The sequence below is a fragment of the Xenopus tropicalis genome, chromosome 10 (genome assembly GCF_000004195.4).
Source record: "Xenopus tropicalis strain Nigerian chromosome 10, UCB_Xtro_10.0, whole genome shotgun sequence".
NCBI lineage: Eukaryota > Metazoa > Chordata > Amphibia > Anura > Pipidae > Xenopus > Xenopus tropicalis.
In genome coordinates, this window is record NC_030686.2 from 33,106,276 (window position 1) to 33,134,153 (window position 27,878).

The 27,878-nt window shown below is 40.5% G+C and overlaps 2 protein-coding genes across 2 annotated transcripts in view; one reads left to right on the forward strand and one right to left on the reverse strand.

Moving 5' to 3' along the window:
- The window catches only part of ttyh2 (tweety family member 2), a gene marked incomplete at its 3' end in the record, with an annotated part of 59,689 nt that overhangs the window by 10,787 nt on the left and 21,024 nt on the right, over positions 1 to 27,878 (reverse strand). The window contains 6 exon segments of the mRNA NM_204080.1: positions 785 to 840; positions 2,203 to 2,272; positions 7,135 to 7,207; positions 10,828 to 10,923; positions 14,212 to 14,432; positions 22,466 to 22,577. Coding sequence (NP_989411.1) covers positions 785 to 840; positions 2,203 to 2,272; positions 7,135 to 7,207; positions 10,828 to 10,923; positions 14,212 to 14,432; positions 22,466 to 22,577 — 628 coding nt within the window.
- dnai2 (dynein axonemal intermediate chain 2) overlaps positions 1 to 27,878 on the forward strand; it is a 64,757-nt gene that overhangs the window by 284 nt on the left and 36,595 nt on the right. The window lies entirely within an intron of this gene.

The window sequence follows — 27,878 nt, forward strand, 5'->3', positions numbered from 1 at the left end:
TTAATAGAAAAGGGAGGAATCTAAAAAATAAATTGTTCTCTAGATTGTGGGAGTGAAGCAGAAATCCATCCAGAATTCCACCAAACTCACTTCCAAGCTGAGACCAAAAGCCAAGAGTGGGGGATAGTGATGAGCGAAAATTTTCACCACGTTTTGCCTCTGAAAAAATGCCTATAGACTCTAATGGCTGCAGAAAAAAGTTACGTGGCATGAAAACTAGCCATAACATAGCCAAACGGGGCAGATTTGCTCATCACTAATGGGTGCACAAATTGTGACCTAGGGAACGAGAGTACATGACATTCGGGGGGAATTCTGCCTTCATTGCCACCCTCAGGGGGCCTACCTGATGCTGCCACAACCCCTTACCGCCCCCCCCTACACATACCTTTTTGCACTCCCTTAGGGGTATGGAGGGGCCGCATCACTGGTAGCTGAATTTTCACTTAATACATGGAACTTAGGATCTTAAAGTAACACTAGTAAGCTGTGGATGCTGCCACCTGAGGCAAGTTAATGGCAGGAGCGCCACTGCTGACACCCAAGGCTGGCTCTAGCAACAGTTAGATGGAGACAGTGGCAATACCGGAGGTATACAGGTTATATAGGCTTAAAGTGCAAACCCACCAAGCTACACCCACTGGCTAATGATGCTAAAAATTGTCACAGCAGCTGCAAGTATGTCAATTTCATACCCTTGGCCTTGACAAAGGGGGTAATGTTTATAAGAGAAAGCCTGGCAAGATGACATATTGTGATATCGCAAGGAAGAAAAACACTTTACCTGCTGAAAAGGGTTTCTCAGACTCTGGCTGCAGTACAAATAGTAATGGACAACTTCTGCGAAAGGCATGCAATAAAAAAAAAAGCAATTAAGTATGTTCTTTGTACGGAAGTGGAGATTTCGAGACATATATATACAATATGTGGGTATATGGAATAATGATGTAAAATATAAGGGTATTAGTAGCCACCAAAAATACTCATATTTTACAATAGGGAATATATAATTTTTTATTATACACAAAGTTTATACACAGTTAAACTGAATCATGTATATAAATTACATCACTAAGCTCCAAACAGATAACATTACTTAGTTCTGTTTATAAGGCTGTTATTTACATGATATTCGATATTCTTGCTATATATGAACTAGTTCTATTTATGTGACACTGAATACAGTAGAGCAGGAGGAGAAGGTAAGACTTAACAAAACAGCTAAAAGGGAGCAGAGAATAAAAGGAAACAGGACAAATACATTAACACACGAAGGGAAAGAAAACAGCTGAATATAAGAAAGACAATTTGAGAACATTAAGAAGAAAGAGAAAAGCTATGAGCACACATTTGCAATCATTTGTGAGCGGCGCTCTCTACACTTTTTTTTATTCTGCAACTTTTGTTTGTGAATTTATTGTAAGACCCCTGTTTGTTATAAATTGATGTACAGCTCTATGTAACCTGTGGCGCTATATAAATAAATGATGATGCTTTATGTTCATATGTGTTTCACAGTATTTTGGCCCATAAGTTCTTCCTTCTGCTGATGAAAAGCTGCAGTGTACTAGTGATATGGGGGTCGACAATGTCAAGCCGCAACCAACCCTACAAGACCCAGCAAGGCAGCTGTATTTATAGACCTGTTTTGCCCCGCCCCACCTCTACATCACAAAGGGGGCGGGCCTGCAGAAGGCGGAAGCTGGGCAGAGGAAGGTTGTGGGCAGGAAGGGCAAAGTGAACGCTCAGCCTGAACCCACCTGCAACTTGCAAGTAGTGTGTAAAGGTCGGCCTGAACCAACCTGCGGATTTCAAGCTGGCTCGCACATCACTATAGTGTATAGTATCTGAGGAATGGCTACTTCTTCCATCATCCCTCAGAGGCCAGTGGTAAACTGAGCTCTAAATATGGCTGACCCATTCCCAAAAAAAATAGCATCATGCTGTGTGCCGCTTTTAATCATCAGGCATTTTTATGGTGCAAATACAAGTAATACTGCACAAAAAACTGTGGATATATATAAGTGTCTCAAATCATTATTGAAAACATTTAACAAAAACTGCAAACATAGATATTAAAGAATAACAATCCCAAGGTTGATTATTTACCCCAACAAAGAACCCATTTTAAAACAAGTAAAGGTGGAATTAATTTCAGATAAGGATTATTTTTACCCAACTTGTGCTACAGCCTTGATTTACCTGTTGTGATCTGATCATGGGTCATGTTCATGATGAATTTGTCTGGAGCCACACAGAAATCACTGGTGCCCTAAAAGAAGAAGAGAGCTTGGAATATAACACTGTTACACGTGAACACTTCATTCCTTGTAACCAGTACCAATGCCAGAACTTCATATCTACTTCCCCCGCTATTCACAAAGAAAGAAAGAAAACACTATTGGAAAACAAAAATTAACATTTGATGTTGAAGAAGAAAAAAAAATTTCTGTCGCTCAATACTTATGCTGCAATTCAGGCTATTCAAGTCTTTCCTTCGCACTAGTGCCTGTTTGCTATGGTAAACTGGACCCTAGTAACCAGCCAGCTATCTGGACCCAGACCAATCTAGACCCAGATAGCTCCTGAAATGCCAACATGGAGAGCTGGTGAACAAAAAGCTAAATAATTCCAAAACGACAAAAAATGAAAAATGAGGACCAATTGCAAATTGTTCCAGAATGTCACTGACTACATTAAACCGAAATTTTATTTAAGGGTGAACTACCCCTTTGCTGGTATTGTTTACCCCGATGAGAGTGCAAACTCTATTAGCGGGGGAAACAATGCTTCCACCACTAGGTGCCATTTAAAAAAAGGCATGCCACTTATAATTACCATCACCTTTTAACTAGCCAAATGTCTAAGCTGTTCCAGAACTGATGAGTGAAATTATCTGCAAATAGCTTGGTCCTGGGGCCTTTAACAAGGTTCTGAGAAGGCAGGAAATGTAATTACTGATGGCTGAGGTGTATGGGAAAAGGAGAATTACATTAGCATTGCAGGGAATGACGGTCTGAGAATAGAAACTAAAAAGCCTGTTAATGTGGGTATATTGGCTCAGACACTTTGAGAGGGACTCCCACTGTGAACAGATTTTTTCCATTTTTACCTTTTCTCATTTCACAGAGAGATCTGCTCATTTGGTAAGGTTGTGCCAACAAGTGAATCTTGGAACGATTTTGCTACCCTTGCACTGGGCTGAACTGGCTGGGGGCAAAGCAACTGGATCACACTTAGACCTATGGAAACCTATTGATCATGGGTGAGATCTTCATCCAACAGAATCTTGTAACTTGCCTTAACCCCTTATCCGGAAACCCATTATCCAGAAAGTTGAATTACGGAAAGGCCATCTCCCATAGAATCCATTTTAATCAAATAATTCACATTTTTAAAAATGGTTTCCTTTTTCTCTGGAATAATAAAACAGTACCTGTACTTGATCCCAACTAAGATATAATTAATTCTTATTGGAGCCAAAACAATCCTATTGGGTTTAATTCATGTTTAAATATTTTTTTAGTAGACTTAATGTAGGAGATCCGAATTACGGAAAGATTATCCAGAAAACCCCAGGTCCTGAGCATTCTGGATAACAACTCTCATACCTGTACTGACAATTTTAGCTGCATTGTTTGGCCACGGTGTACAAACCTCATGATCCCTGACCTTCTGCACCACTCTACTCGTTCCAGTGACCCAGAACATAATGGGATTTAATCTTCTGCTCTAAAGAGCACAGTTGTGCTTTTGTTAGGGTGGCAATCTGGGCAGACACTTATATTGTCGTTGCTCACCTTTGAATTAACTTTTAGTGTAATGTAGAGAGTGATATTCTGAGACAATCTGCAGTTGGTCTTCATTTTTTTATTATTTGTAGTTTTTTTTAATAATTTAGATTTTTTCAGCCGCTATCCGGTTGCTAGGTTCCAAATAATGCTAGCAACCAGGCAGTGGTTATAGATAAGTGATACAAAATAACAATAACAATAAAATTGTAGCCTTACAGCGCAATAGTTTTATGGCTGCTGGGGTCAGTGACCCCCATTTGGAAAGTTAGAAGAATAATCCATAAACGATAAAAAATAAATAATGAAGACCAATTGAAAAGTTGCTAAGCATTGGCCATTCTATAAATTACTAAAAGTTAACTGAACAACCCCTTTAATGGGACTGTACTAATGAAATCCATAGTGGAGAAAACGATGGGGGAACTTAGATAATAAACTTGGCTGTAGCAAGCAATGCCAGGCAGCAGCTGCAAGGTCAAACAAGGTTTTGAGCTGTATTAAGAGCAGCATAGATTCACAGGAGGAGGGGGTTATTTTTCCCCTTTACAGAGCGCTGGTAAGGCCCCATCTAGAATATTCTGTGCAGTTTTGGTCTCCAGTGCTCAAACGGGACATTATTGAGTTAGAGAGGGTACAGAGAAGGGCAACTAAGCTGGTAAAGGGTATGGAAAGTCTCAGTTATAAAGAAAGACTGGCCAAGTTGGATCTGGAGAAGAGGCGCATATAGGGGGATATGATAACTATGTATAAATATATAAGGGGATCATATTATAATTTAGCAGTAGGTCCTATCAGCAGACACAGGGCACCATTCTGATTAGAATAAACAAGGTTCCATCTAAATATTTGGAAGGGGATGGATGGCTTTTTAGCAAGTGAGGGAATACAGGGTTATTGGAAATATCTCTTAGTACAAAGCTGATCCAGGGACTCATCCAGTTGCCGTCTTGGCAAATTGGAACAGTTTCAGATGGGGTTTTTGATTTTCTCTGGATCAATTAGCAGTTAGCCAGGTTTCATATAAAGAATGTCTAATCGCAAATATAACTGTGCATTTTTCTCACTGATAAATATGCATCTAAGACATCATACTGAGCAGCAAACTGTATTTAAACCACTGAATTTGTGGAAAGCTTTAAAGATGGATATAAAACAAAGATTTATAAGCATTTGAGCAATTATGGAATAGCTTTATGGTATCTGGTAGTAAAGCTAGACAGGAGAATTGGGTGAGCAAGTGTTTTATGGGAATGTTTTGACCACTCAGATGGGTTAATTAGTACTCTAACAAATGCAGGAGAGGCCAGGGGCCTGATGTTCAATCAGTGGATTGCCAGCCTTCCCACCCAGATGGTAGCCTTTCCTTGGGGAGTTAATGACACATGTACAGACTCATTACTCTAATAGGGAATGTGGGTCTTAATGTGACAACCCACAGGAACAAAAGCACTTTCCACTTACAGTATAGTAGCCATGAATGTATTAGCAAATCCATTTATTTATCTTGGTGGACAGAGCAGGAAGCATGGGTTATAGTTAAAATGTGGTGGGGGGTCAAAAGTAAAGATAATAGCAGATGGCATGAAGAGAGAGAGCAAGTGAAGCATATACCTACAAATACAATCTCTTAGGCTAATGCCTCATGGAGAGATTAGTCGCCCGCTATAAATCTCTGCTACTGCAGGCAACTAATCTCTCTGGAATGCTTTTACACCAGCGACAATGTGAATCAGCCGTGGAAAGGCATACGCATCATTTCATTTTATCTCCTGCAGGCAACTTTATAAAAGGCATGACGTGTATGGATTTCCACCAGCGATTAACTTTTCGGAGAGAGTAGTCGCTCCCGGTAGACGAGATATATCGCAGACGACTAATCTCTCCATGGGGCATCAGCCTTAGGGCTGTGACACACAAGGAGATTAGTTGTGCTGCAACAAATCTCCCTTGTAGCTGGCGACTAATCTCCCCGCAATGCCACCCCACCCGCTAGAATGTAAATCGCTGGTGGGATGGCATACACGGCGCTTCGATTTGCCAAAGTCGCCAAAGTTTTCTCTACGCCGTGTATGCCATCTCACCGGTGATTTACATTCTAGATGGTGGAATGGCATTGCGGGGAGATTAGTCGTGGTGCGACTAATCTTCCCGTGTGTCACAGCCCTTAGGCTTCTGTATGATTGAAAAAAAAAAATGCCATATTAGAACCAATTAATATTGATACACCCAAACTCAAATGCTGCATCTGGGTCATTACTGGGTCTAGAGTAACCATTTACTTATGAATAGGAGGTAAGTGCAAGAGCACTGGGGGGGGGGGGAAGCAAAAAAATCTAGAGCAAGGTGCAAAGCAAAGTGAAGGCTGGTGCTCCCTAAGTTATACATCTGAATTACTTGCAATTTAGGAGGTGGTATATAGAGTAGGCAAGAAAAACTATATTAACTGGGAAAGTGCATTCAGGAGCTCAAAGATCTGCACCTTTGGGCACTAAGCATTAGAAATGAATTGCAAAGTGCTATATGAAAGTGCTAAAAATGCTATAAAGTGCAAGCAAAGTGCTATATAAACTATCATATTAAATGCCCTGGCTAAGGCATTTCTGCATGTTAAATTTTACAAAAAGACAGGTTTAAAATTCTAGAGGGCAAGAACAGCATCACCACAATGTGGTCCCTGTGCTTCCACAGAATCATCTGATTGATATCAGACAGAGGTCCACTCTGTATTTGGTGGCCTCAATAAACAAGGGAATTACAACATTATGGTCAGCTTTCTATGGAGCTAATTGCTCATCAGTGATAATCTACTAATTTGCTTAAAACTTGAGAGAGTAATCTAAGAAGCTCCCCCTATGCACCAACCATCCTCTGTGACAGATCCACATCTTAATGAGCAATGACCCTTTTAGCACCATTCCTCCCGAGTATATATTTATGCAGCGTCTCTCAGGAAGGGAAGAGGTTGGGTAAAAGCTTTCACTGCTATGAATCAAACAGTGGCTAAACTGTAACAGTGATGGGTTTAAATTGCTTCAAGTGTGTGTATAACAATCATGGGCGGGGTGGGCTCAGAAAGAAAGTGTTATCTGTGCAGAAATCAGTTGCAAGGGAAATGCTACAGTATGTGAAATAGATACGTCCTGGAAAGCATCCACATCTGTAACAGCTCAAATGTACTGGGACCATGACTGCTGGATGGATAAGGCTGCACTATAATGTCTTATTATCTCATCTTTATATTGCACCAAAATCTTCCACGTTGGTCTCTGAAACCAGCAGAGCTTGCAATTTAATTTCCCTGCCATGGACCAATAGACTATAAAATTGGCTGGACACTTACCATTGCGGAGGAGGTTTCCAGGGCCAGGGATGTCCAACTCAGCATGAGAGCAATTAGCCCAAAGCACAGCATTCTGAAACAAATCACAAACACATGGTCACCGCCTGACGGCATTATCAGTTCATTCACACAAGTCCCTCATTAGTACTGTTCTTATCTATATACCAGTGCTATGTAATGGCCCTATGGAGCTTATACACTAGAGCTGGCCAAGCATAAGATCCCCAACCAGTGGCTCAGGGGCAACATGTTGCTCCCCAACCCCTTGGATGTTGCTCTCAGTGCCCCCAAACCAGGGAGTTATTTTTGAATTCCTGACTTGGTAGTAAGTTTTGGTTGAATAAAAACAAGATTTCCTACCAAATAAAGCCCCTGTAAGCTGATAGGGTGCATAGAGGCTGCCTAACAGCCAATCTTAGCCCTTATTTGGCTCCTCCATGAACTTTTATGGTGCTTGTGTTGCTCTCCAAGTCTTTTTACATTTGACTGTGGCTCACCAGTAATAAAGGTTGGGGACCCCTGATTTAGTGCCTGCTGACTTGTCCATGTATGTGGAAAACATTAAAGCCAGTTGGGACTTTGCAAGACATCTGTCCAACACAAATGTGGTCCTTTTCTGATGGGTCTGCAACATCCTCTCCTGGGATCTAAATGTATACACTACACACAGGCTATTGGTACAGGCCATAATTCCACCTATAGCTTCTGTAACAAGGATAAGAAACCATTTATGCTATACTTCTTACACAACTACAAATCCTATAATCCACCACCAACCAATAAGTATCCAAAGGATTCTGGGAGCTGTACTAAACCACCAGTGTTCTATAACATAGCTGATGTTGTTATTGCCAGGCCAGAGGTAACAAATTATGCTCTTTTTTCCTTTTTTTTTTTTAAATATTGGGTTGTGTATGTTCCATATTGTTCAGAGTGAGCTGTTTATGTTGGTTTTTATTGTAGATGAGTAGATGTGGCTTCCTCCCATGCTTTGTGATACCCTAGTTAGCAGCAGTGTGCATTAGTGTGGTCTATTCAATCCTGCATTACAAGCTACTCGGTTCTGCATTATGTCCGCGGCCTCGGTCCAGCACGGCTCTGCCCTGTTCCTCTGTGACTTATCAATTATTCATGTCTACCGCAGTCTTCTCAGGCTTTTTTCTTTCATTTTTTTTACTTAGTTACTCTCTCTCTCCATCGCTTCCACTCCCATCCCAAACAACACTCTCAGAAATCAATAGATACCAAGGAGGGGTGGACTGGGCCAGCCACAGAAACCTGTAATCAGAGAATCTCCTGAGGGTTTCCTCCAGAAGAAGGAAAGCATCTCCTTGTATGATTGCTTGTTCCTCTTCACAAGGACTTATAAGATTTCATTTTAATGCAGCAATAAACTACCTTTATATTATGCCTTTATATCCGATATAAACATATATTTATACCACACAGCACAGAAGCAGTACAAAGAATTACTAATGGTTCTTATTGTAACTTGCTAATGATACAAGGAATATTATTTAACTATTTCTACTTAAAACCCACTAATGCAGTGGTAGTGTAGTTAAAAAAATATGAACCCTTTCTGATATCTGTACACATTATGTCTTGCACAAAACATATAGAAAAGTAATGTGTCTCTCTATGCCCCCACACACCCTTTAGCTGTACATAAACAAAAATTCAGCCTATAGAATTCAGGGCTATTTCTAGTTATAATAACCTGGAGGACCGTATAACTGTATGGAAAGGGCAGGCAAACACAGAAACCCAAAAGCCAAATTTATAACCCGCCTATCAGCAAACAGTGTTATTCTAACAGTGTTAGAATAGTGCACAATAACTACCAAAGAGTGACAAAGAAAATAGAATTTTACAATACAAAACAACCTTTACTAGATAAAGCTGTTGATGTACAAGCTACAAGAAAAGTGACATAAACCTCAGATAGAGAACTCATTTCAGGCCAGATCCTATTATGTAAGATTAACCCCACGATATGAAATCTCTGAAACTTGCGCAGAAAATCAATAACGCACAAGCAATATTCTATTACGCTTGAGGCTGCAGCTGCCAGATGGACATTCAAGATTCTTCTAATGAGACAGGACCCTCTTCAGAAAGTCACGTATTAAACTAAAGAAAAGTCATAGAGTATTTAAATATATAGCACATTATAAAGATACCAGAAAATGGGCATCATTAATGCCCAATTTAAAAGTAGGGCTACTGAATTTACCCCCCCCCCACACTTTATAAACAGGACATATGGGTTAGAGCTCCCAATTTACCTAAACAAACAAACCTCTCCCTTCTCTAAAGTTGGCTATACACTGTAAGATCCGCTCATTTGGCAAAGTCACCAAGCGAGTAGATCTTCTCCCAGTATGCCCACCAAAAGGTGGGCGATATTGGGCCAATTCTATCACTTTGGCATAGGAACCATCGGTTCGGGGACTACATCAAACCTGCCTGATTTCAGGTCAGATGTTGGTCGTTAGTGCCAGAAATAACAAAACATAGATATTTCTTAAATAAAACAATAGGCAAAATGTTGAGGCATATGCTGAGCATAAGACCTATTCATTTAGCTTGTGTTGAAAAGGGGTGTATTCTGTCCCTTTAACTGTCTTACAGAAAACTCACCCGAGAATTCCAGCCTGTCCTGAGTAGAAGGTCAGGCATTTAGCAATATTTGAATATTTATAATAAATAATATATATTGGCAATTTGTTGCCATACTGATGGAACTCATTAGCCTCAGCCAATACTGACAATGCCCTCCAAGTCAACTTCTCTTTAAATGGCAACAAAAGATTTGTAGATTGTAAGCTCTTTTGTAGATTGTAAGCTCTTTTGGGCAGGGCCCTCTTCACCTCTTGTATCGGTTATTGATTGCTTTATATGTTACTCTGTATGTCCAATGTATGTAACCCACTTATTGTACAGCGCTGCGGAATATGTTGGCGCTTTATAAATAAATGTTAATGTAATGTAATGTAATTTAAGATTATAGTTTTGAAGCAGGCTTTCCTTGTTTACTGTCTGTCTTTCCTTGGGTTCTGTCTTGGTTCTACTCTGTATGGAAGGAAAACACTATACTGGTATATGGACAGCAGTGCCATACACTTAGAACACCGCCTCTGGGTTAAACTCTTGAAATTCACATTTAAGCAACTAATAATTTCTTGCATTTCTAAATTACTGTCATGTTTGGCAAACCCAAACCCCAGGGGGAGTGACTGGATGCCGGTCTAGGCTGTTCTGCGTATAATGGCCACCTTTGGCCATGGGCCTAGCCCTCAGCTACTTGGGTGCTGCCAGGACTTACTGTGATGAGGTTAAGATGCAGCCAATCCCTGGCCAAGAGACTGTAGCTGAAGGCTCAGTTCTCCAAAAACTGAAAGCCCTCTTCCCTACGTCAGTCTCTTAGTCTTTTATGTATAACATATACAGATACTCCAAAGTCTTATGTTTCTTTATTCAAAATATGTCTTCTCTATTACAATGAACAAAGTGACATTAACTGCTGTTAGGTGATTACAAGGGCACCGCTCCACTAATCAACACAGTGTATGGTAAAAAAAAAAAACAATACGACACTAACAAAAGTAACACATGGTTATGTTATAGGGCTAGTGTAGGGAAGAGCAGAAAGCTAGACCCTACTGTCCCATGCTGGTCAGGAGCACTTACATTAAAAGCAGACACTTTGATTTTTTGGCCAGTCCAACGCAAGTGACGAGGCAGATAACAACGTAAGAGATGAAAAGGAGGAGGTAGGAGAGCCACCTGGAAGAAAAACAGGTAATTAATACTGAGCTCATAGGGAAAAGGTAGCATGAAACCAAACAAGCACGGGCAGATTTTCATTAAGGCTTGGGGAGGCTAAACCTCAGGGGAGCTGCTGCCATGGAGTTGAAAAAACCTACCTCAGGAGGCTCAAAACCAAGGTAAAAATTGTGGCTATATGGTGTGGGAGAAGCAGGAGCAGGCACTGGGGAAGAGAGAAGTCTTATGCCATCCTGGAATGGGCACAGGGCAGAGGGATGAGTAGGATGGCAGGATACATAAAATAGGATAGGATCTCTCAGAGTAGTAACAGGGCATCTGAGGTATAAGGTAGAAGTGACACTTAATGACTTTTCCCAGTCAGTAGCTTATTTGTTTGCTACACATGCTTCAGGGCTTTTTTTTTAGTTATCAAAACTTTAAGAAACAGAGTACAGACATGGTTTCATACATGGTTACTATAGATGCATTAGTATAGTACATTAGTAGTTGATCAGTGGTTTAGCAGCATACCTAAGAGGTTTACCCTAATATATCAGAACCTTGTATCCAACTATACAAACAGACCATGTGGATGAAGTCCGCTGGCTAGTGGACATTTTTCCCAGCACTTTGGTGTAGTATATGGCCTGTGGAGGAATTAATACTGTATTAATCTGACTATAATAATGAAATATTGATTCAAGGGGGTTTGAGGTGGGATTTCCTCTAGATGTTTATATAATTGGTATCACAGTGATTTATATAGGGTCCCTGCTGAGGAAGGCCAGTAGTTTACCACATTTGTCACCTGACTCCAGAATATTGGCCTTATGGTATGGAATGTCTTATTTGACACTCTACATTTGGACAAGGAGGTTTGATGCCTGCGAGTCCTTTCATACTGACACTGTATTGGGGTTTGGGTTGGCTATATATTTTGCTTACTTAGCTGCTACAGCAAAAACCTGCCATACTCTGCCTTCCCTCCCCTGCCTGCGTGCCTACTTTGACTGTGTGTGCCATTCTTGGCTGGTTTATGCCATACTTGGCCTGCGTGTGCCATATTCTGCCTGCCCTACCCTGCCTGTGTGTGCCATACTCTGCCTGCCCTACCCTGCCTGTGTGTGCCATACTCTGCCTGCCCTACCCTGCCTGTGTGTGCCATACTCTGCCTGCCCTACCCTGCCTGTGTGTGCCATATTCTGCCTGCCCTATGCTGCCTGTGTGTGCCATACTCTGCCTGCCCTACCCTGCCTGTGTGTGCCATACTCTGCCTGCCCTACCCTGCCAGTGTGCCATATTATGCCTGCCCTATGCTGCCTGTGTGTGCCATACTCTGCCTGCCCTACCCTGCCTGTGTGTGCCATACTCTGCCTGCCCTACCCTGCCTGTGTGTGCCATATTCTGCCTGCCCTATGCTGCCTGTGTGTGCCATACTCTCCCTGCCCTATGCTGCCTGTGTGTGCCATACTCTGCCTGCCCTACCCTGCCTGTGTGTGCCATACTCTCCTTGCCCTATGCTGTATGGCACACGCAAGCAGCATACAGTGACACAATGCTGGCACTGCTCCTACTGTCTGCACAATAACTATATATTAAAAAACTCCATAATTGCAGTACCACCTCAGTATATGTTCTTTTTGTAGTGTGCAGGGATTATTTGTGTGTTTCTACTGCTCCTACAGTCTGTCTGAGGTGTGAACAGCTGAACAATGGGGGTGATTACAGTCTGAGCCTGAGGTGTGAACACTGCAGGGGGTGAACAATGCAGAGATTAAAAGGTGTGAACAACACAGGGGATAACATTTTTAAACAATACAGAGGGTTTACAGCCTGAATCTGAGGTGAGAACCATGCAGGGGGGGGGGCAGTTAATCACAGTACTGATACCATTTAAAGCTTACACAAAAGTAAGCCATCAAAGCAGCCAGACAGGTGGGGGGCCACACAGAGGGGGGTCAGCCCGCGGGCCGCCAGTTGGACAGCACTGATGTAGAGTATATCATCTGAGAAAGACGGAGTGATGTCATTGACCATAATTAATGGTTTGCCCATTACGGAGAGGTAAAGTGTAATAAACTGTCCCCCTGGGAAAAATATAACGGTATTTAAAGAGTATGTTCACATTTTTGCTATCAATATAGAGACCCCTCTAGAGTAAGTTAAGTATGGTGCATTATAAGCTGTAAAATAAGTAAAGGAAGAGAGACACGAGTCTTAATGGGTAAAGACATACTCTTGGTCAGTAAGGTATAGTTGGCATTTCCAAGGAGAAAAGGTATATGTTCAATTAGCAAGAGTAGCTCACTCATATCAGTGGGTAGATCTTTATGGTCTGTTTTCCAGCTTTTCGCTTCCTATGGCGAAAATGGGTCTCGCCATTGTCCACCACCCTCAGTTTAGCTGGGAAGATCACTACATAAGAAAGCTGCAGGTGTCTCAGATATTTCTTGACATCAGTAAGTGTAATTCCCACTGAAAAGTCTGGGTAGATGGGCACTCTGGAGTTTTCATACCTAAGGTCTCCATTAGTATGGGCTCCGCATAGTATTTTGTCTTTTAAGTTGAGGAGACAGGTTATCATGGGACGTGGCAGGGAGACTGGTGGGGAGGGTTTGTCTGGTAAACTATGGGCATGTCAGGGATAGGGTTAACACGTTCCCTGATATTTTGGATATTGTGAAGCAAGATATTAAAGTCAGATTTCAGTTCATCAATTTTGCCAACTGTTGTGGCATGATTAGTATTGAGCAAGGAGACAAACTTTGCTAAGGTATGTTGGTCTAGCACTGGAAACTGAGCTGGTAGTTAGTTTCCATCTATAATTGCAAGGAAGTCATCTAGATCCTGTCTGCCTGGGAGAAAGTCAGACGGTTGGGAAGGACTGGATGTGGGCTGCTTACCCCGCATTTCATTCTGGGCTGTAGCTGCACTTAGCCCACTAATGAAGGCTGATTCTCTCCTTTATATGTTCTTCCTCAATGGTAATTATTAATATTTATCTCACGATTGTTATCAGCTTTATTGTTAGACTGTGATTACAATTCATTTGTACCTATTGTTTGGTGCTTTGTGTATATAAACGATAATAATTCTTTGTGTATATTAACAATAATAATAACTATAGCTATACATTTACCAAACCCTCACAAAGATTTTTAAAGTACAGGTTCAAAAAAATGTAAAGTACAAAGAAATCCATATAAACATATTATTACTTCCAGAAAGAGCTAAACATAGTTATGCATTGCACCTCCACGCTGCCTTCAGCATATCCCCAAACAAAATGCCACCATATTTTAGTACCTGTAATACTCAATGGTGCCGGTCTGCCTTGCAATGTCTGAGAGATTCACACTGGTTCCCTGCCAGTTGGGCAAGCTGGTGAGCTGCTGGATGATGTTACCAGCCATCTGCTGCATGAATCTAAGGCTCTGGACATAATCTCCCCTCGCTGCAAATATCTCATTTAGGCGAAACAAGTGCTTATCAAGATCTTCCTTTATCTTGAAATTGGTGTTTGACACCTGTGGGGCAAAGAGAATAAAAGAAGGGGTTTAAATTGGCGCAGCATTGGGAACAAAGGCCATAAACAAACAAACAATCCGACACATACACAGCAAGCTTCATATTTAACAGGAATCATGCGCCAGTGACTATATATTGATATCTAACTTCAGTTTAAGGCTAAGGGTGATGACACACTGAGCTACTAGTGCTACTTTCTCATGGCTACTAAACTCCAGAAAATACCCTGCCATAAACAATACTTAGAATTGCCTCTGTAAAACACGTAAAGACAATTATCAGTAAATGATCGGCATTGTCTATTTTAGTAGCTGCTACTAGTAGCTCTGTGTGTCTTCACCCCAAGGACCCATGGAGCGGTTCAGTTGCCCGTAACCGATTTCAGCTATTGTGGGCGACTAACGCTCCAAAATGCAAACAACTGAGGGCGGTTATAAATTTTGTCAGGCTAATTATACCACTGATGCGTTCAATGGTCAGTCTCTTTTCATCAACCCTGAAAGAGATTGAATCACATGATTCTGCCCACCACTTGACCAAAAAAGCAAGAGGGGTGTTTTCACTAGCGTTGTAATCATGTCGAAAACAGTTGTCAAAAGGCAAATGTGATGTAGCCACTAACTGCACAGAAGTCTTTTATTTATGTGATTATTCTCTGTTCTGCTGAACAGGAGTTGTGGCGATGTCTGTAGTTCATAATTTATGCTCCTATATTCTCTGTTTAGCCACGGGACTGAACAGTTCCATGTACGGTGAATAAATAGAATAAAACACCAGATCATAAGCTCCTGAGAGCAGAGTCTTCTTATCCTCTTTTAATTCTGTAACCTTTGATTGGTAAATTATTGTAAACTGCTGTGTAATTTGCAGATGCTATAGAAATACATGATGATTATACAGTTACAAGTAGTAAATAACTTATGGGAAATTCATTCCTTGTCACAAGTCTTCAGTTATTCCCATATAATACACAAAAAGCCATAAATATCCAGCAAATGATATCCTTATAAACAGTGCTTAGTGATGTCCTCTGTTATAATCGGTAATTAGCGATGTAAATTTTTGTCACGCGATATTATAATAAACAAACCCCATTGTAAAATATGAGCTTATTAGAAGCCACTTATGAGCCTTCTGCTTCTGTATGGTTGTGGAACTTTTCTGTGACTTTTATATGGTTATATTTTACAACAGAGGGTACACTATGCACTGTATTCTAGGCTAGTCTTTACAAGTCAGTTTTTTAGTTTTCCATTATTATAAGTCAGTCTTCCATTTTCCATTATTATAGGCCAGTCTTCCATTATTCTAACAGTTTTAATGTTACCAGGATAGGCTTTTCTATTGTATTAACAGATTAATTTCATGCAACTCTCCAGTTTAAAGCTGCAATGTAAAAGCATTTAGCTGGAGTCCTCCATTAAAAGACTTTGAGCAAATCTCTTGTAAAAAATCAAGTCATAATGCGCAATACAACAACTTACTCTTTTAAACAGAGAACGATTTATAGTATTGGTGCCATGTAAAATTAAAAAAAATATCAAGGGAACAAATTATACCAACTTGCTGCTTTGAATACTAAAAGGGCAAAAGAAATATAAATATTATTTACTAAAATTGACAACTGGAAAAAAAAAAGATTCAGGCAGATCTTTATGCATGTGTAGGTGCCTGATAACTATAGGCTACCGCTTTCACAGCTTTTGGAATGAGTAATAAGGGATATGATACTTGAATACAAATCACAATACTGTGTGTTTGTGCCAGAATGGTTTTATGTGTAACAGATCTTGACCAATTTAATTGCCTTTAATGAGGAGGTGAGCAGGAACCTCGACTTTGGGATGGCAGAGGATGTGATCTACTTGGACTTTGCTAAAGCATTTGATACAGTATAGGGACATGATTACTCTTTACAAGTACATTAAAGAGGACTGTAGGCAGGTAGAGGGGGGTTATTTCTCACCACAGAAAACCACACACCAAAGTTCACCCGTTTAGACTAGAGGAAATGAACTTTTATTTGAAGACGCGTAGGTGGTTCTTCACAGTAAGAACAGTGAGGCTGTGATGGCAGATACTCTTAATGTCTTTAAAAGTGGCTTGATTGATATATATATATATATATAACTATATATATATATACAGTTTTTATATGTGAGTTTATAGAGAGGCCTGTATAAGTATGTGTATATATAGTAACATAGTAAGTTAGGCTAAAAAAAGACACACGTCCATCAAGTTCAACCTTTTATGTCTATATGAAACCTTCCTTAATGCTAGTTGATCCAGAGGAAGGCAAAAAATCATTCTCAAGCCTCTCCAATTTGCCTTAGAGGGAGAAACAATTCCTTCTTGACTCAAAGATGGCAATCGGACCCGTCCCTAGATTAACTTGTACTTAGAGCTATTTCCAATAATTCTGTATTTCCTCACTTGCTAAAAACCCATCCAAACCCTTCTTGACGTAATCTAATGTATCTGCCCGTACAATTGATTCAGGGAGGGAATTTCACAACTTCACAGCTCCTTTCTTCTAATTGTAATGGGTGCCCTTATGTCTGTTGGAAGGAACTACTGGTAAATAAAGCATTAGAGAGATTATGATATGATCCACTTATATATTAAGTACCTCTTCTCCAACCCCAACTTAACCAGCTTTGTTGCCCACCTTTGGACCCTTTCTTATTCAATAATATCTTGCTTGAGCTCTGAAGATAAAAACTGCTTGGCATATTCCAGATGGGGCCTTACCAGCACTGTATAAAGTGGGAGAATGTCCCCCTCCTCCCCCATTAAATACAGCTCAAAACCTTGTTTGCCCTTGCAGCTGCTGCCTGGCATTGCTTGCTACAGCCAAGTTTATTATTTACAAGGACTTCATGGTCCTTCTCCATTTGCCTAATGCAGTCCCAGCATATAAGTGTACATTTATCAACATTGAATCTCATCTGCCACTTGCCCTACCAGATTGCCAGTTTGCCAAGATCCTTTTGCAAAGTAGCCACATCCTGGGTGGAATTAATTGGGCTGCAAGTTTTGTGTCAATTGCAAACACTGATACATTACTGACAATACCCTCCCCTAAGTCATTAATAATCAAGTTAAATAAAAGTGGATCTAGTACAGAACCCTGAGGGGCCCCACTGAGAACCTTACTCCAAGCAGAGAATGTACCATTAACAACCACCCTCTGTACCCGATCCTGTAGCCAGTTTCCTATCCATGTACAAACTAAGACTGACAGACCTTAGTTTGAAAAGCAGTTGGTTGTGGGGCACTGTATACAATGCTTTGGCAAAATCCAAAAAGGTCACATCTACTGAAATCCCAATGTCCAACTTTTTACTAACCTCTCCTTCATAAAGCCACACTGATTACTGCTCATAATGCCATTCTCCAGAACATAATTCTGAATGTGACCTCTTATGGAAAACTATACCCACAGAACGAATACTTAACTAACATATAGTTAGTTATTATGTTACATGACCTATTAAAGAATCTTGCCAAACTGGAATATACATATATATATATATCAATAAACATTGCCCTTTTACATCCTTTCCCTTGAGCCGCCATTTAGTGATGGGCTGGGTGCTCCCTCAAAGATCACCTGACAGGAAATAATGCAGCTCTAACTGTAACTAGTAGTGTGGAAGTAAAAGGCAGAACTCTGTCCATTAATTGGCTGATGAGGCCTAGCATGTGTGTGTGCCTTGGATTGTTTGTGTGCACTGTGAATCCCATGATCCCAGGAGGCGGCCCTTAATTCTTAAAATGGCAATTTTCTATTTAGGATTTCCCAATAGCATATCTACTAAAAAAGTATATTTTTATGAAAACTGTTTATTTATATGAAGCAGGGTTTTACATATGAGCTGTTTTAAACAATATATTTTTATAGAGATCTACATTGATTGGTGGTATAGTTTTTCCTTTAACAAACCTTCAAATAACTTGCCCAATAAAGAATCAGGTGACTCCTCTATTATATACACAGAAGAAAAGAACTGATTTAGCACTTTTTCTGTATCCTTTACAACCACATTATTAATCCCTATTGGTAGCAAAACAATAGTTTTTATTAAATGTTTAAATGATTTTTTTAGTAGACTTAAAGCAGGAGATCCAAATTACAGAAAGACCCCTTATCTGGAAAACCCCAGGTCCAGAGCATTTTGGATAATGGGTCCCATATCTGTACTATTATTTAATGGAGTCACACTCCACTGGGGTTCATTTGAAGGAGTTGAACTTCATTAACTTTGGTCTTTTTTCAAACAAATGTAACTATGTGTTTTGATGCATATCTTTCACTGTCAGAAAGGGGGTTATGTCATTTCTGGAGTTTGCATTCAAAACAGTGTATGCATCCGATTCACTGGGCCTTCTGATGCAACTTTGCTGTAAAGACCCAGACCCTGGAGCTACTGCCAGGTCCAGGCTGGCAGCAGCTCCAACATCAAAAGGCTCAGCTGCACACCATTTATGAGAAGAGGCAGGATGGATGCATTTGCAAGCTCTGTAGAATATAATGGTGTTTTACAGAGCTTTTCTGCTATTTTAATTTAAATAGCTACCTCCATGGCTTCACAGCAGCTCTGTTTATATAAACTATAGTGGTGATTATGAAGCAAACACACAGCTTTTACCAGTGTGGGGCAACAGTACATAATATTTTAATTACTGTATATACTCGAGTATAAGCGTAGTTTTTCACCCAAAATGTGCTGAAAAAGTCACCCTCGGCTAATACTCGAGTCGGGTGCCATGGGTCCCTCCAGATTAGCACCCTGTGTCCTTTGTGTTCAAATTAGGCCACCCGCAAGACGCTCCATTGCCCTGGCCCGCTCCCAATTCATCTCCATCTAGCATCCTCATCCGTCCCATTCTGCAATAGACATTGCACTTTATATTCTGTATAATCTATATTTAGTTTTGAATGATTTTAACTCTGTGTTTTAGCTGGGTTGCTGATTGAGCTAAGGGGGTAGTACTCTTAAGGTATCATTGTTGATACCATATTGTTTTTGTTGACCCTCTTCTCCACTTACAGAGCTAATTTACTGTTTTTCTTTGAAATAAATATTTAAAAACATATACCCCACTGATGCCTCATTTAATGTTATTGTATTGGTATTTATTTTGATTATTGAAACTTAGCAATAGCTGCTGCATTTCCCACCCTAGGCTTATACTCGAGTCAATAAGTTTTTCCAGTTTTCTTAGGTAAAATTAGGTACCTTGGCTAATATTTGGATCGGCTTATACTCGAGTATATATGGGTACTTTGATTTGGATGGCACTGTTGCTTTAAGTATTTTAGATATTTATTATATTACATTTCCAAACATTTTTTGAGCACCCACACTTGTCAGAGCATCTGATTTTCCTACAGATCAACTTTTTAATGGAAAACCTAAGTGTGCCTGTGTTAAGTCAAAAACATGTTTTTCTTGTAAGGGTCCTGGCACTGCCACTTTATAGCTACACTGGCAGTTGGCATGTTTAGGACAGAGTGTACTGTAACAGGTAAAAGCTCATTTAGTATGTCATTCTAAAAAATCTCTGTAATGGAAGGTAGATTAAATCTTGATTTTATTAAAACAGACACATAAAGCCTGATCTCTTATCAGCGGAAATAAGAGATATTTATCTCTCGGTTTTCCCTCATACTTATGTCCCTCAGCCTGGGAAGCTGTCTGACTGCAGCTGGGGATCTCTTAAGGGAGGGAGGGGGGTATTATCTCCAGAATGTGCTGGGGGATGGGCAATATATGCCCAGCTGTTGGCTTACACAGGCATGTCTGGGCAAGAGAGAGGGGGCAGCCAGAGGGATGAGGAGAATAGAGTATTGTGTGACCGTTCTGTGGTCTACTGAATGGAAACAAGAGATATGAGGATGGGGTAATAGGTTCTGAGGTTTGTAGCGGATACAGCCTATCGGATCTGAAGGCAGAGAAATAAAATAGGCTTACTGCTTGTAAGGCAGTCAAACCCCATAATGAAGTCAATCAGAAAAGTATTATGAATAATTATCATTAGATTTGCTCATCAAGACTTTGAATTGGGGTTGAGGTGCTGGACCAAATATAAGTATACACTATATATTATATTCTAAATCTCTATCAAAAAGAGAATTACAAGGTTCACATAATCTGATCACAAAGTGACATATATTTCCTTGTTTTGTGGTGGCACATAGCATTCAGTGGTCTCTTCTTCTACTGTGACTCAAGTTGGATCCCCATAATCCTTCTCCCATCGTGTGGGATTTGGAGTGGGAATGATAACCAGAAATATACACTGGTCAGCAAGAAATTGTAATCAATTGTAATCATTAAGGCACTATTTTTAAATCTTGGGTCCCTAGCTGCTGCAGGATATCCATAACTAGGCTCTAGGATTGTAGCCCAACAACAGCGGGGGGGTGGCAAGACAGAGTGAGGGTCCTGTTATCTGTGGGAGCCTCATACATTCTGCACATTAGAATTGCCATAGGAGAACTGTTACAGATTTAATGACACATTATCCCCTTTGACTACAATAAGAACAAAATTCTGTTGCAGTTGGTTTAATAGCTGCTGCACTTCTAAGATAAAAAATGCACTGGTCCTAGTAAAAAGAAATGAAAGAAAGCGCTGTGCTGTCATTTTACTTGCCTTTAGGATGTGTCTCTAGCACAAAATATCACTCCTGCTTGTGCTGTAGAGTCAAATGGGAAATTTTACTGTACCAGCACAAACCCAAGTGGGAGGATGCTGGGGAGGTTAGTGAAATGAGAGCTTAAGGGTGGCCATACATGAGCAGATTTCAGCTGCAAATTCGAGTCCTTCAGACCGACTCAGCAGCTTATCTGCCCGTGTATGGGGACCCCCAACAGGGCTCCCCGACTGATATCTGGCAGGAATTCAGCCATATGTAGATTGGGCAGGCTTGATTTTATTGTCTGATTGAGGACAGCATTGGCTCATTGATGTGGTCCTTGCTCTGACGGCTCCTATACCCGTCGTCATAGGACTATCGAATTAGTCTAGTATTGCCCACCTTAGGCCACATCATCAGATCTTAACGTGTATGGCTACCTTTACTCTCTGTTTCAGATTCTCCTTCTCTTCAATGTGCCAACTCTCCCTTCTGTGAGAGACAAAACTTCCCCAGCAGTTACAGTTCCCAAGCTCTGTTCCCTTCTGCATACCCCACCTAGTACCTTAGCTAGCAACACCCAATATTTTGTCTCCTTCCTGTTCTTGGAGTTTTATATTTTCTGTCACTATAACTGTTTTCATACCTTCCACTAATTCCTCATTTTTTTTGTACAGAACCCTATCTGCTTTTTTTATACTGTACTATTGTAACTTTTCATAATGTTCACATTCTCAGTTACCCCTTTTCTCTCTTTAGGGAATACCCTCAATATTTGTAACACTTGATTCTTCTGATTATTATTAATAAGTATTTATAAACAAAATCTACAATAAATTGGTACATCCAATCAATATACAGATTACATACAAAAAACAACCAATAACCTATACAAGAGGTAAAAAGGGCCCTGCACAAAAGAGCTAACAATCTAGGTTTAAACTCTTTCTATAACTCTCTCACTATTCATTTCCTCTCTCGTCTCCCTAACCCAAAATGTCCCTTAAGTCTCTCTTCTTTCCTTCTGCTCCAAACATCTCCTGTATTGCTTCTGCCCAGAATTTCTGTCCTCTTTTATTTCTTTTCCTCACATGGCTGTAAATAGGACATCCAGGGGGTTCCTAATATATTCTGTCTCTCCATTAGTCACAGTCTATTGAAATTGTTGAGAAGTTTAGAGAGGGGGGTAAATGAGGGGGATCACAAGCAGGGACCGAGGAAGTATCTTAGAATGTATTTCTGAAAGCAAAAACATGCAAAGAAGAAAGCTTTCACACCTGTAGGTAGTCATCTAGCAAAACACACAGAGCTGCAATGCTGGGCTAGAACCCGATATTCATAATAACACATCAGCAAGAAATTTCAACATTAACCCTCTCCTTACCAGAGAATCAATCCCAGCCAGAGTGTGGTTGGCATTATCCAAGGAGTAGGTCAGCTGGTAAACCCCATCATTGGTCTCACTGTTCCCATAGAAACCAATGCCAACTGCAGCACTGTGGGGAAAAGAGAGTGGTTATTAGTTTTGAAATAGAACCTGGAGAACCAACCAGAGGCTCGTGGACTTCTGCTGATAAAAAATCTCTGAGCATCCTCAGTTAGCCTATGTGTTAGTTACCCACAAACTGATTATGCTGCCCTTAAAGATGGACACAAACATAACAAATACACATTTTTAGAAACACATTGCAGCTATTCATCTAATTTGCACTTTTTTAGTATTTTGTGTGTAAACCTAAATAGAAAACTGCCACCTCCTGCATATAATGATGCATGCGTGAATGCTCTAAAATTGATGAAATGGAGAATGTGTATTAATGCAATTCATTAAGTATTTGCACCCAAACAAGGTTCTGCACTTCCACTTGGTGGCCAGTACAACCAACCTGCCTCTTCTGGTGAATGATGTGCAACTGTGCCTATTGATACTGGGGAGCCCTGGAGCTAGTGGCACCCTGGACCTGGCAGTAGCTCACTGGTTGTCACAGCCAGTTGCATCAGACTTGTGCCCAGTGAATTGGATGCATACACTGTTTTGAATGTGCACACTGTAAGTAACACAACCCCTACTCTGAAAATAATACACAAATTTACATCAAAACATAATGGCTGTTGAATCTGTTTTGATACTTCGGGTGTAACTGTGGCCATAGTTTAGCTAGAATTATGGGATAAATTATTATTATTATTATTAACATTTATTTATAAAGCGCCAACATATCCCGCAGCGCTGTACAATAAGTGGGTTTCATACATTGGACATACAGAGTAACATATAAAGCAATCAATAACCAATACAAGAGGTGAAGAGAGCCCTGCCCAAAAGAGCTTACAATCTACAAGGAGAAAGGGTTGAGACACATGCTGCATTATGGGTAACAAATTGCATCCAAAATTGCACTTTGCACATGTACTGGTAAATAACGTATATCACAGGAGGTTGTATCAAGAGGTGCTTTACACTTGTGCCCAGTGTATTGGATGTAAATGTCATTCTGTACTAACACTCTGGGAACAACACAACCCCATTGATCTAACGTTTATAAACAATCGCTACTGTGTTTCTGCAGGCAATCACCATTTTTGTGTTGTTTTAAGTTTAAGGTGGCCATCACTACCTGCCTATATTATCTGTGACATTAGTTGCAAACACCTTGAACTGAGTTAAACTGACACTCAGGGGCAGATTTGTCAAAGATGGAGTTTTATTAATCTCATTTAATATTGCGTACATGATTAAATAATGTTGTACAATTTTCTCTTACTCACGTGATCGACATGGCTTTTAAATAACATATCTTGTTGTGTAACACAGTGCCCAGGTTAGAGTTGTGTAACACAACATCACCAGCCCCGCCCTGGTGTCACCTGTCCCACCCACCCATGTCATCCGCCCCATCCCCTGCCCAGGCTTCCCCACTGCACAGGGTGACAGAAGTATTTGTTGAAGTATTTGTACTAAAGTATTTGTACTAAAGTAGTAGAAGATCATATAACAACAACTATAACTGAAGTGCAGCAATTATTAATGTTATATGGCAGCGGGCTCTGAACACTAACTCCATTTTATTATGTATTTTTCCAGTTAAAATAATCACTGAAAGATCCATAATTCCAGTCTTCTTGCAGGTATCTGTACCTTACTTCTAGAAAGGTTATACTTGTCCTGTCATAAGTCTCTGCTTCTTCTAACATATTCGGTCTCTCAATCTAAGCCTTGTGTGAAGCTTTAATGGATTCAGTGGCTAAAGGCAGAGGAGTGTTAGTGGTGAGTGGTCTGGCATCGCTGAGCGATGGCTAGAATGTGTCACAGTTCAGGCACACACATTCCTCCAAGTCTTCACACAGTCTGCACTGCAGAACATAAAACATCTAGCCTTTATAGTTTCCTTTACTAAGCACATAAAATATAAAAAATATAAGGATGGTAGTGTCCCTTGTTCCGAAGTCATGTTCATTTAATACCACAAAATAAGCAAACAGACATACGCATTTGTGTTATTTTATCTTTTGACCCAATGCCAACCAAGCTGTATCAGCTGCTCTGCCCATGTCTTCAAGTAGGCGCTATAATTGGGCACTGCGGTTCTTAACACATCTGTGCAGCTACATTTATTTCATCCATGCGTCTAATTCTTCTTTTGCATGCAGTTAATTCTTAGTTACCAAAATAAAGCCTTACCAGGTAGGCAGGAAATGTATAATAAAGTGTGCAGGCACAAACCAGTGTGTTATTTCCTTTGTCAACAGAATACTGGTAAAGTAACCAACACCGCCTTACACAAAATGAAATCTGTTAAATGTTATGGTAAAAGTGTTTTCATGGGTAAATGATTGCAAGGCAAAAACATCAGTAAAAAATGAAGAAATGCATGCATTTTATTTCCCGCAGTTCCCAATTTTGTTGTTGATGTGGAGAAATGGAAAAGTGTAGAAGGAAAAAAATATATCACTTTTACTCCTAAGGCATCATGCAACATTAGGTAATAGTTTATTTAGGGTAATTTCTAACATGGAAGGCAGGGTACAACGTGCATAAAAACAGGCACTTTGCAACCTGCCTTCCATGTTGGAAATGACCCCTTGTGTGTGCTATTTCATATAGGTAACATAAAGCAGGAAATTACAGCCATTTCAATTATGACACTCAGTGGTCCTATAGGAAATAAAATGGCAACTGTGTTTTTTTAAGTTACATTTTAGTTACATTTTTCGAGCTGTGAAATATTATGATACATTTATTTAACTACTTACAGTGGCTTGCAAAAGTATTCGGCCCCCTTGAACTTTTCCACATTTTGTCACATTACAGCCACAAACATGAATCAATTTTATTGGAATTCCACGTGAAAGTGAAATACAAAGTGGTGTACACGTGAGAAGTGGAACGAAAATCATACATGATTCCAAACATTTTTTACAAATAAATAACTGCAAAGTGGGGTGTGCGTAATTATTCAGCCCCCTGAGTCAATACTTTGTAGAAGCACCTTTTGCTGCAATTCCAGCTGCCAGGCTTTTAGGGTATGTCTCTACCAGCTTTGCACATCTACAGACTGAAATCCTTGCCCATTCTTCTTTGCAAAACAGCTCCAGCTCAGTCAGATTAGATGGACAGCGTTTGTGAACAGCAGTTTTCAGATCTTGCCACAGATTCTCGATTGGATTTAGATCTGGACTGTGACTGGGCCATTCTAACACATGGATATGTTTTGTTTTAAACCATTCCATTGTTGTCCTGGCTTTATGTTTAGGGTCGTTGTCCTGCTGGAAGGTGAACCTCCGCCCCAGTCTCAAGTCTTTTGCAGACTCCAAGAGGTTTTCTTCCAAGATTGCCCTGTATTTGGCTCCATCCATCTTCCCATCAACTCTGACCAGCTTCCCTGTCCCTGCTGAAGAGAAGCACCCCCAGAGCATGATGCTGCCACCACCATATTTGACAGTGGGGATGGTGTGTTCAGAGTGATGTGCAGTGTTAGTTTTCCGCCACACATAGCGTTTTGCATTTTGGCCAAAAAGTTCCATTTTGGTCTCATCTGACCAGAGCACCTTCTTCCACATGTTTGCTGTGTCCCCCACATGGCTTGTAGCAAACTGCAAACGGGACTTCTTATGGTTTTCTGTTAACAATGGCTTTCTTCTTGCCACTCTTCCATAAAGGCCAACTTTGTGCAGTGCACGACTAATAGTTGTCCTATGGACAGATTCCCCCACCTGAGCTGTAGATCTCTGCAGCTCATCCAGAGTCACCATAGGCCTCTTGGCTGCATTTCTGATCAGCACTCTCCTTGTTCGGCCTGTGAGTTTAGGTGGACGGCCTTGTCTTGGTAGGTTTACAGTTGTGCCATACTCCTTCCATTTCTGAATGATCGCTTGAACAGTGCTCCGTGGGATGTTCAAGGCTTTGGAAATCTTTTTGTAGCCTAAGCCTGCTTTAAATTTCTCAATAACTTTATCCCTGACCTGTCTGGTGTGTTCTTTGGACTTCATGGTGTTGTTGCTCCCAATATTCTCTTAGACAACCTCTGAGGCCGTGACAGAGCAACTGTATTTGAACTGACATTAGATTACACACAGGTGCACTCTATGGGCAACTGACTGCACTCAGACCAAAGGGGGCTGAATAATTACACACACCCCACTTTGCAGTTATTTATTTGTAAAAAATGTTTGGAATCATGTATGATTTTCGTTCCACTTCTCTCGTGTACACCACTTTGTATTGGTCTTTAACGTGGAATTCCAATAAAACTGATTCATGTTTGTGGCTGTAATGTGACAAAATGTGGAAAAGTTCAAGGGGGCCGAATACTTTTGCAAGCCACTGTATATATTTAATAATAGATAGAGGTCCACTTTGATTAGCATCCTCTTTAGCACTTGACAACATTACAGATACTGTATAGGAAAATATTGGTATATTAGTCCATCAGAGTTACAAGATTATCTAGGGCAGTGGTCCCCACCGAGTGGCTCGTGGACAACATGTTGCTTCCCAACCCCTTGGGTGTTGCTCCTATTGCCCCAAAGCAGGTAGTTATTTTTGAATTCCTGACTTGGTGGCAAGTTTTGGTTGAATAAAAACAAGATTTACTGCCAATAAAGCCCCCTGTAAGCTGATAGTGTGCATAGAGGCTGCCTAATAGCCAATCTTAGCCCTTATTTGGCACCTCCATGAACTATTATGATGCTTGTGGTGCTCTCCAAGTCTTTTTACATTTGACTGTGGCTCACAAGTAAGAAAGGTTGGGGACCCCTGATCTATGGCATAAGTATTCACCCCAAATCTCACCCTAACTGACCTTTAAGATGGGCTTTCATTGTATCTAGGAGAACACCTACAGGCCCAAATTGTCCTTCTGGCTGAGCCCCCTACACTGCTCCATGCTCCACCAGGTAGGGAACCACTAGGCTAGAATTAGTTAAATGCAATTTTAACACTAACACAAGACAATTCAGCACACATTCTCCTAGTCATCAACCAGCAAAATGACTTTTTCAACTCAAATGCTTGTCTTATCAGCTTCAATAGTACCCCACCATAGAACAGACATAATGTATTCATTGCTATAGGACATTCCGACTATACTTCTCACCCTTCAACAAAAAGCTATTTTTGAAAGTGGCAAAATGCGGCAAAGCCAAGCATAAACTAAATGCAAATGATTTCTCACAGTTATAAGTAAGCTTATTTTAGTCTAAGCATCGCAGGGATTTTGTTGGGCAAAACCAACAGCAACATACAAATCCCTGACTAGGTGTCATTGTATTTTTAGCGTTGTATTGCAGTACCTTCC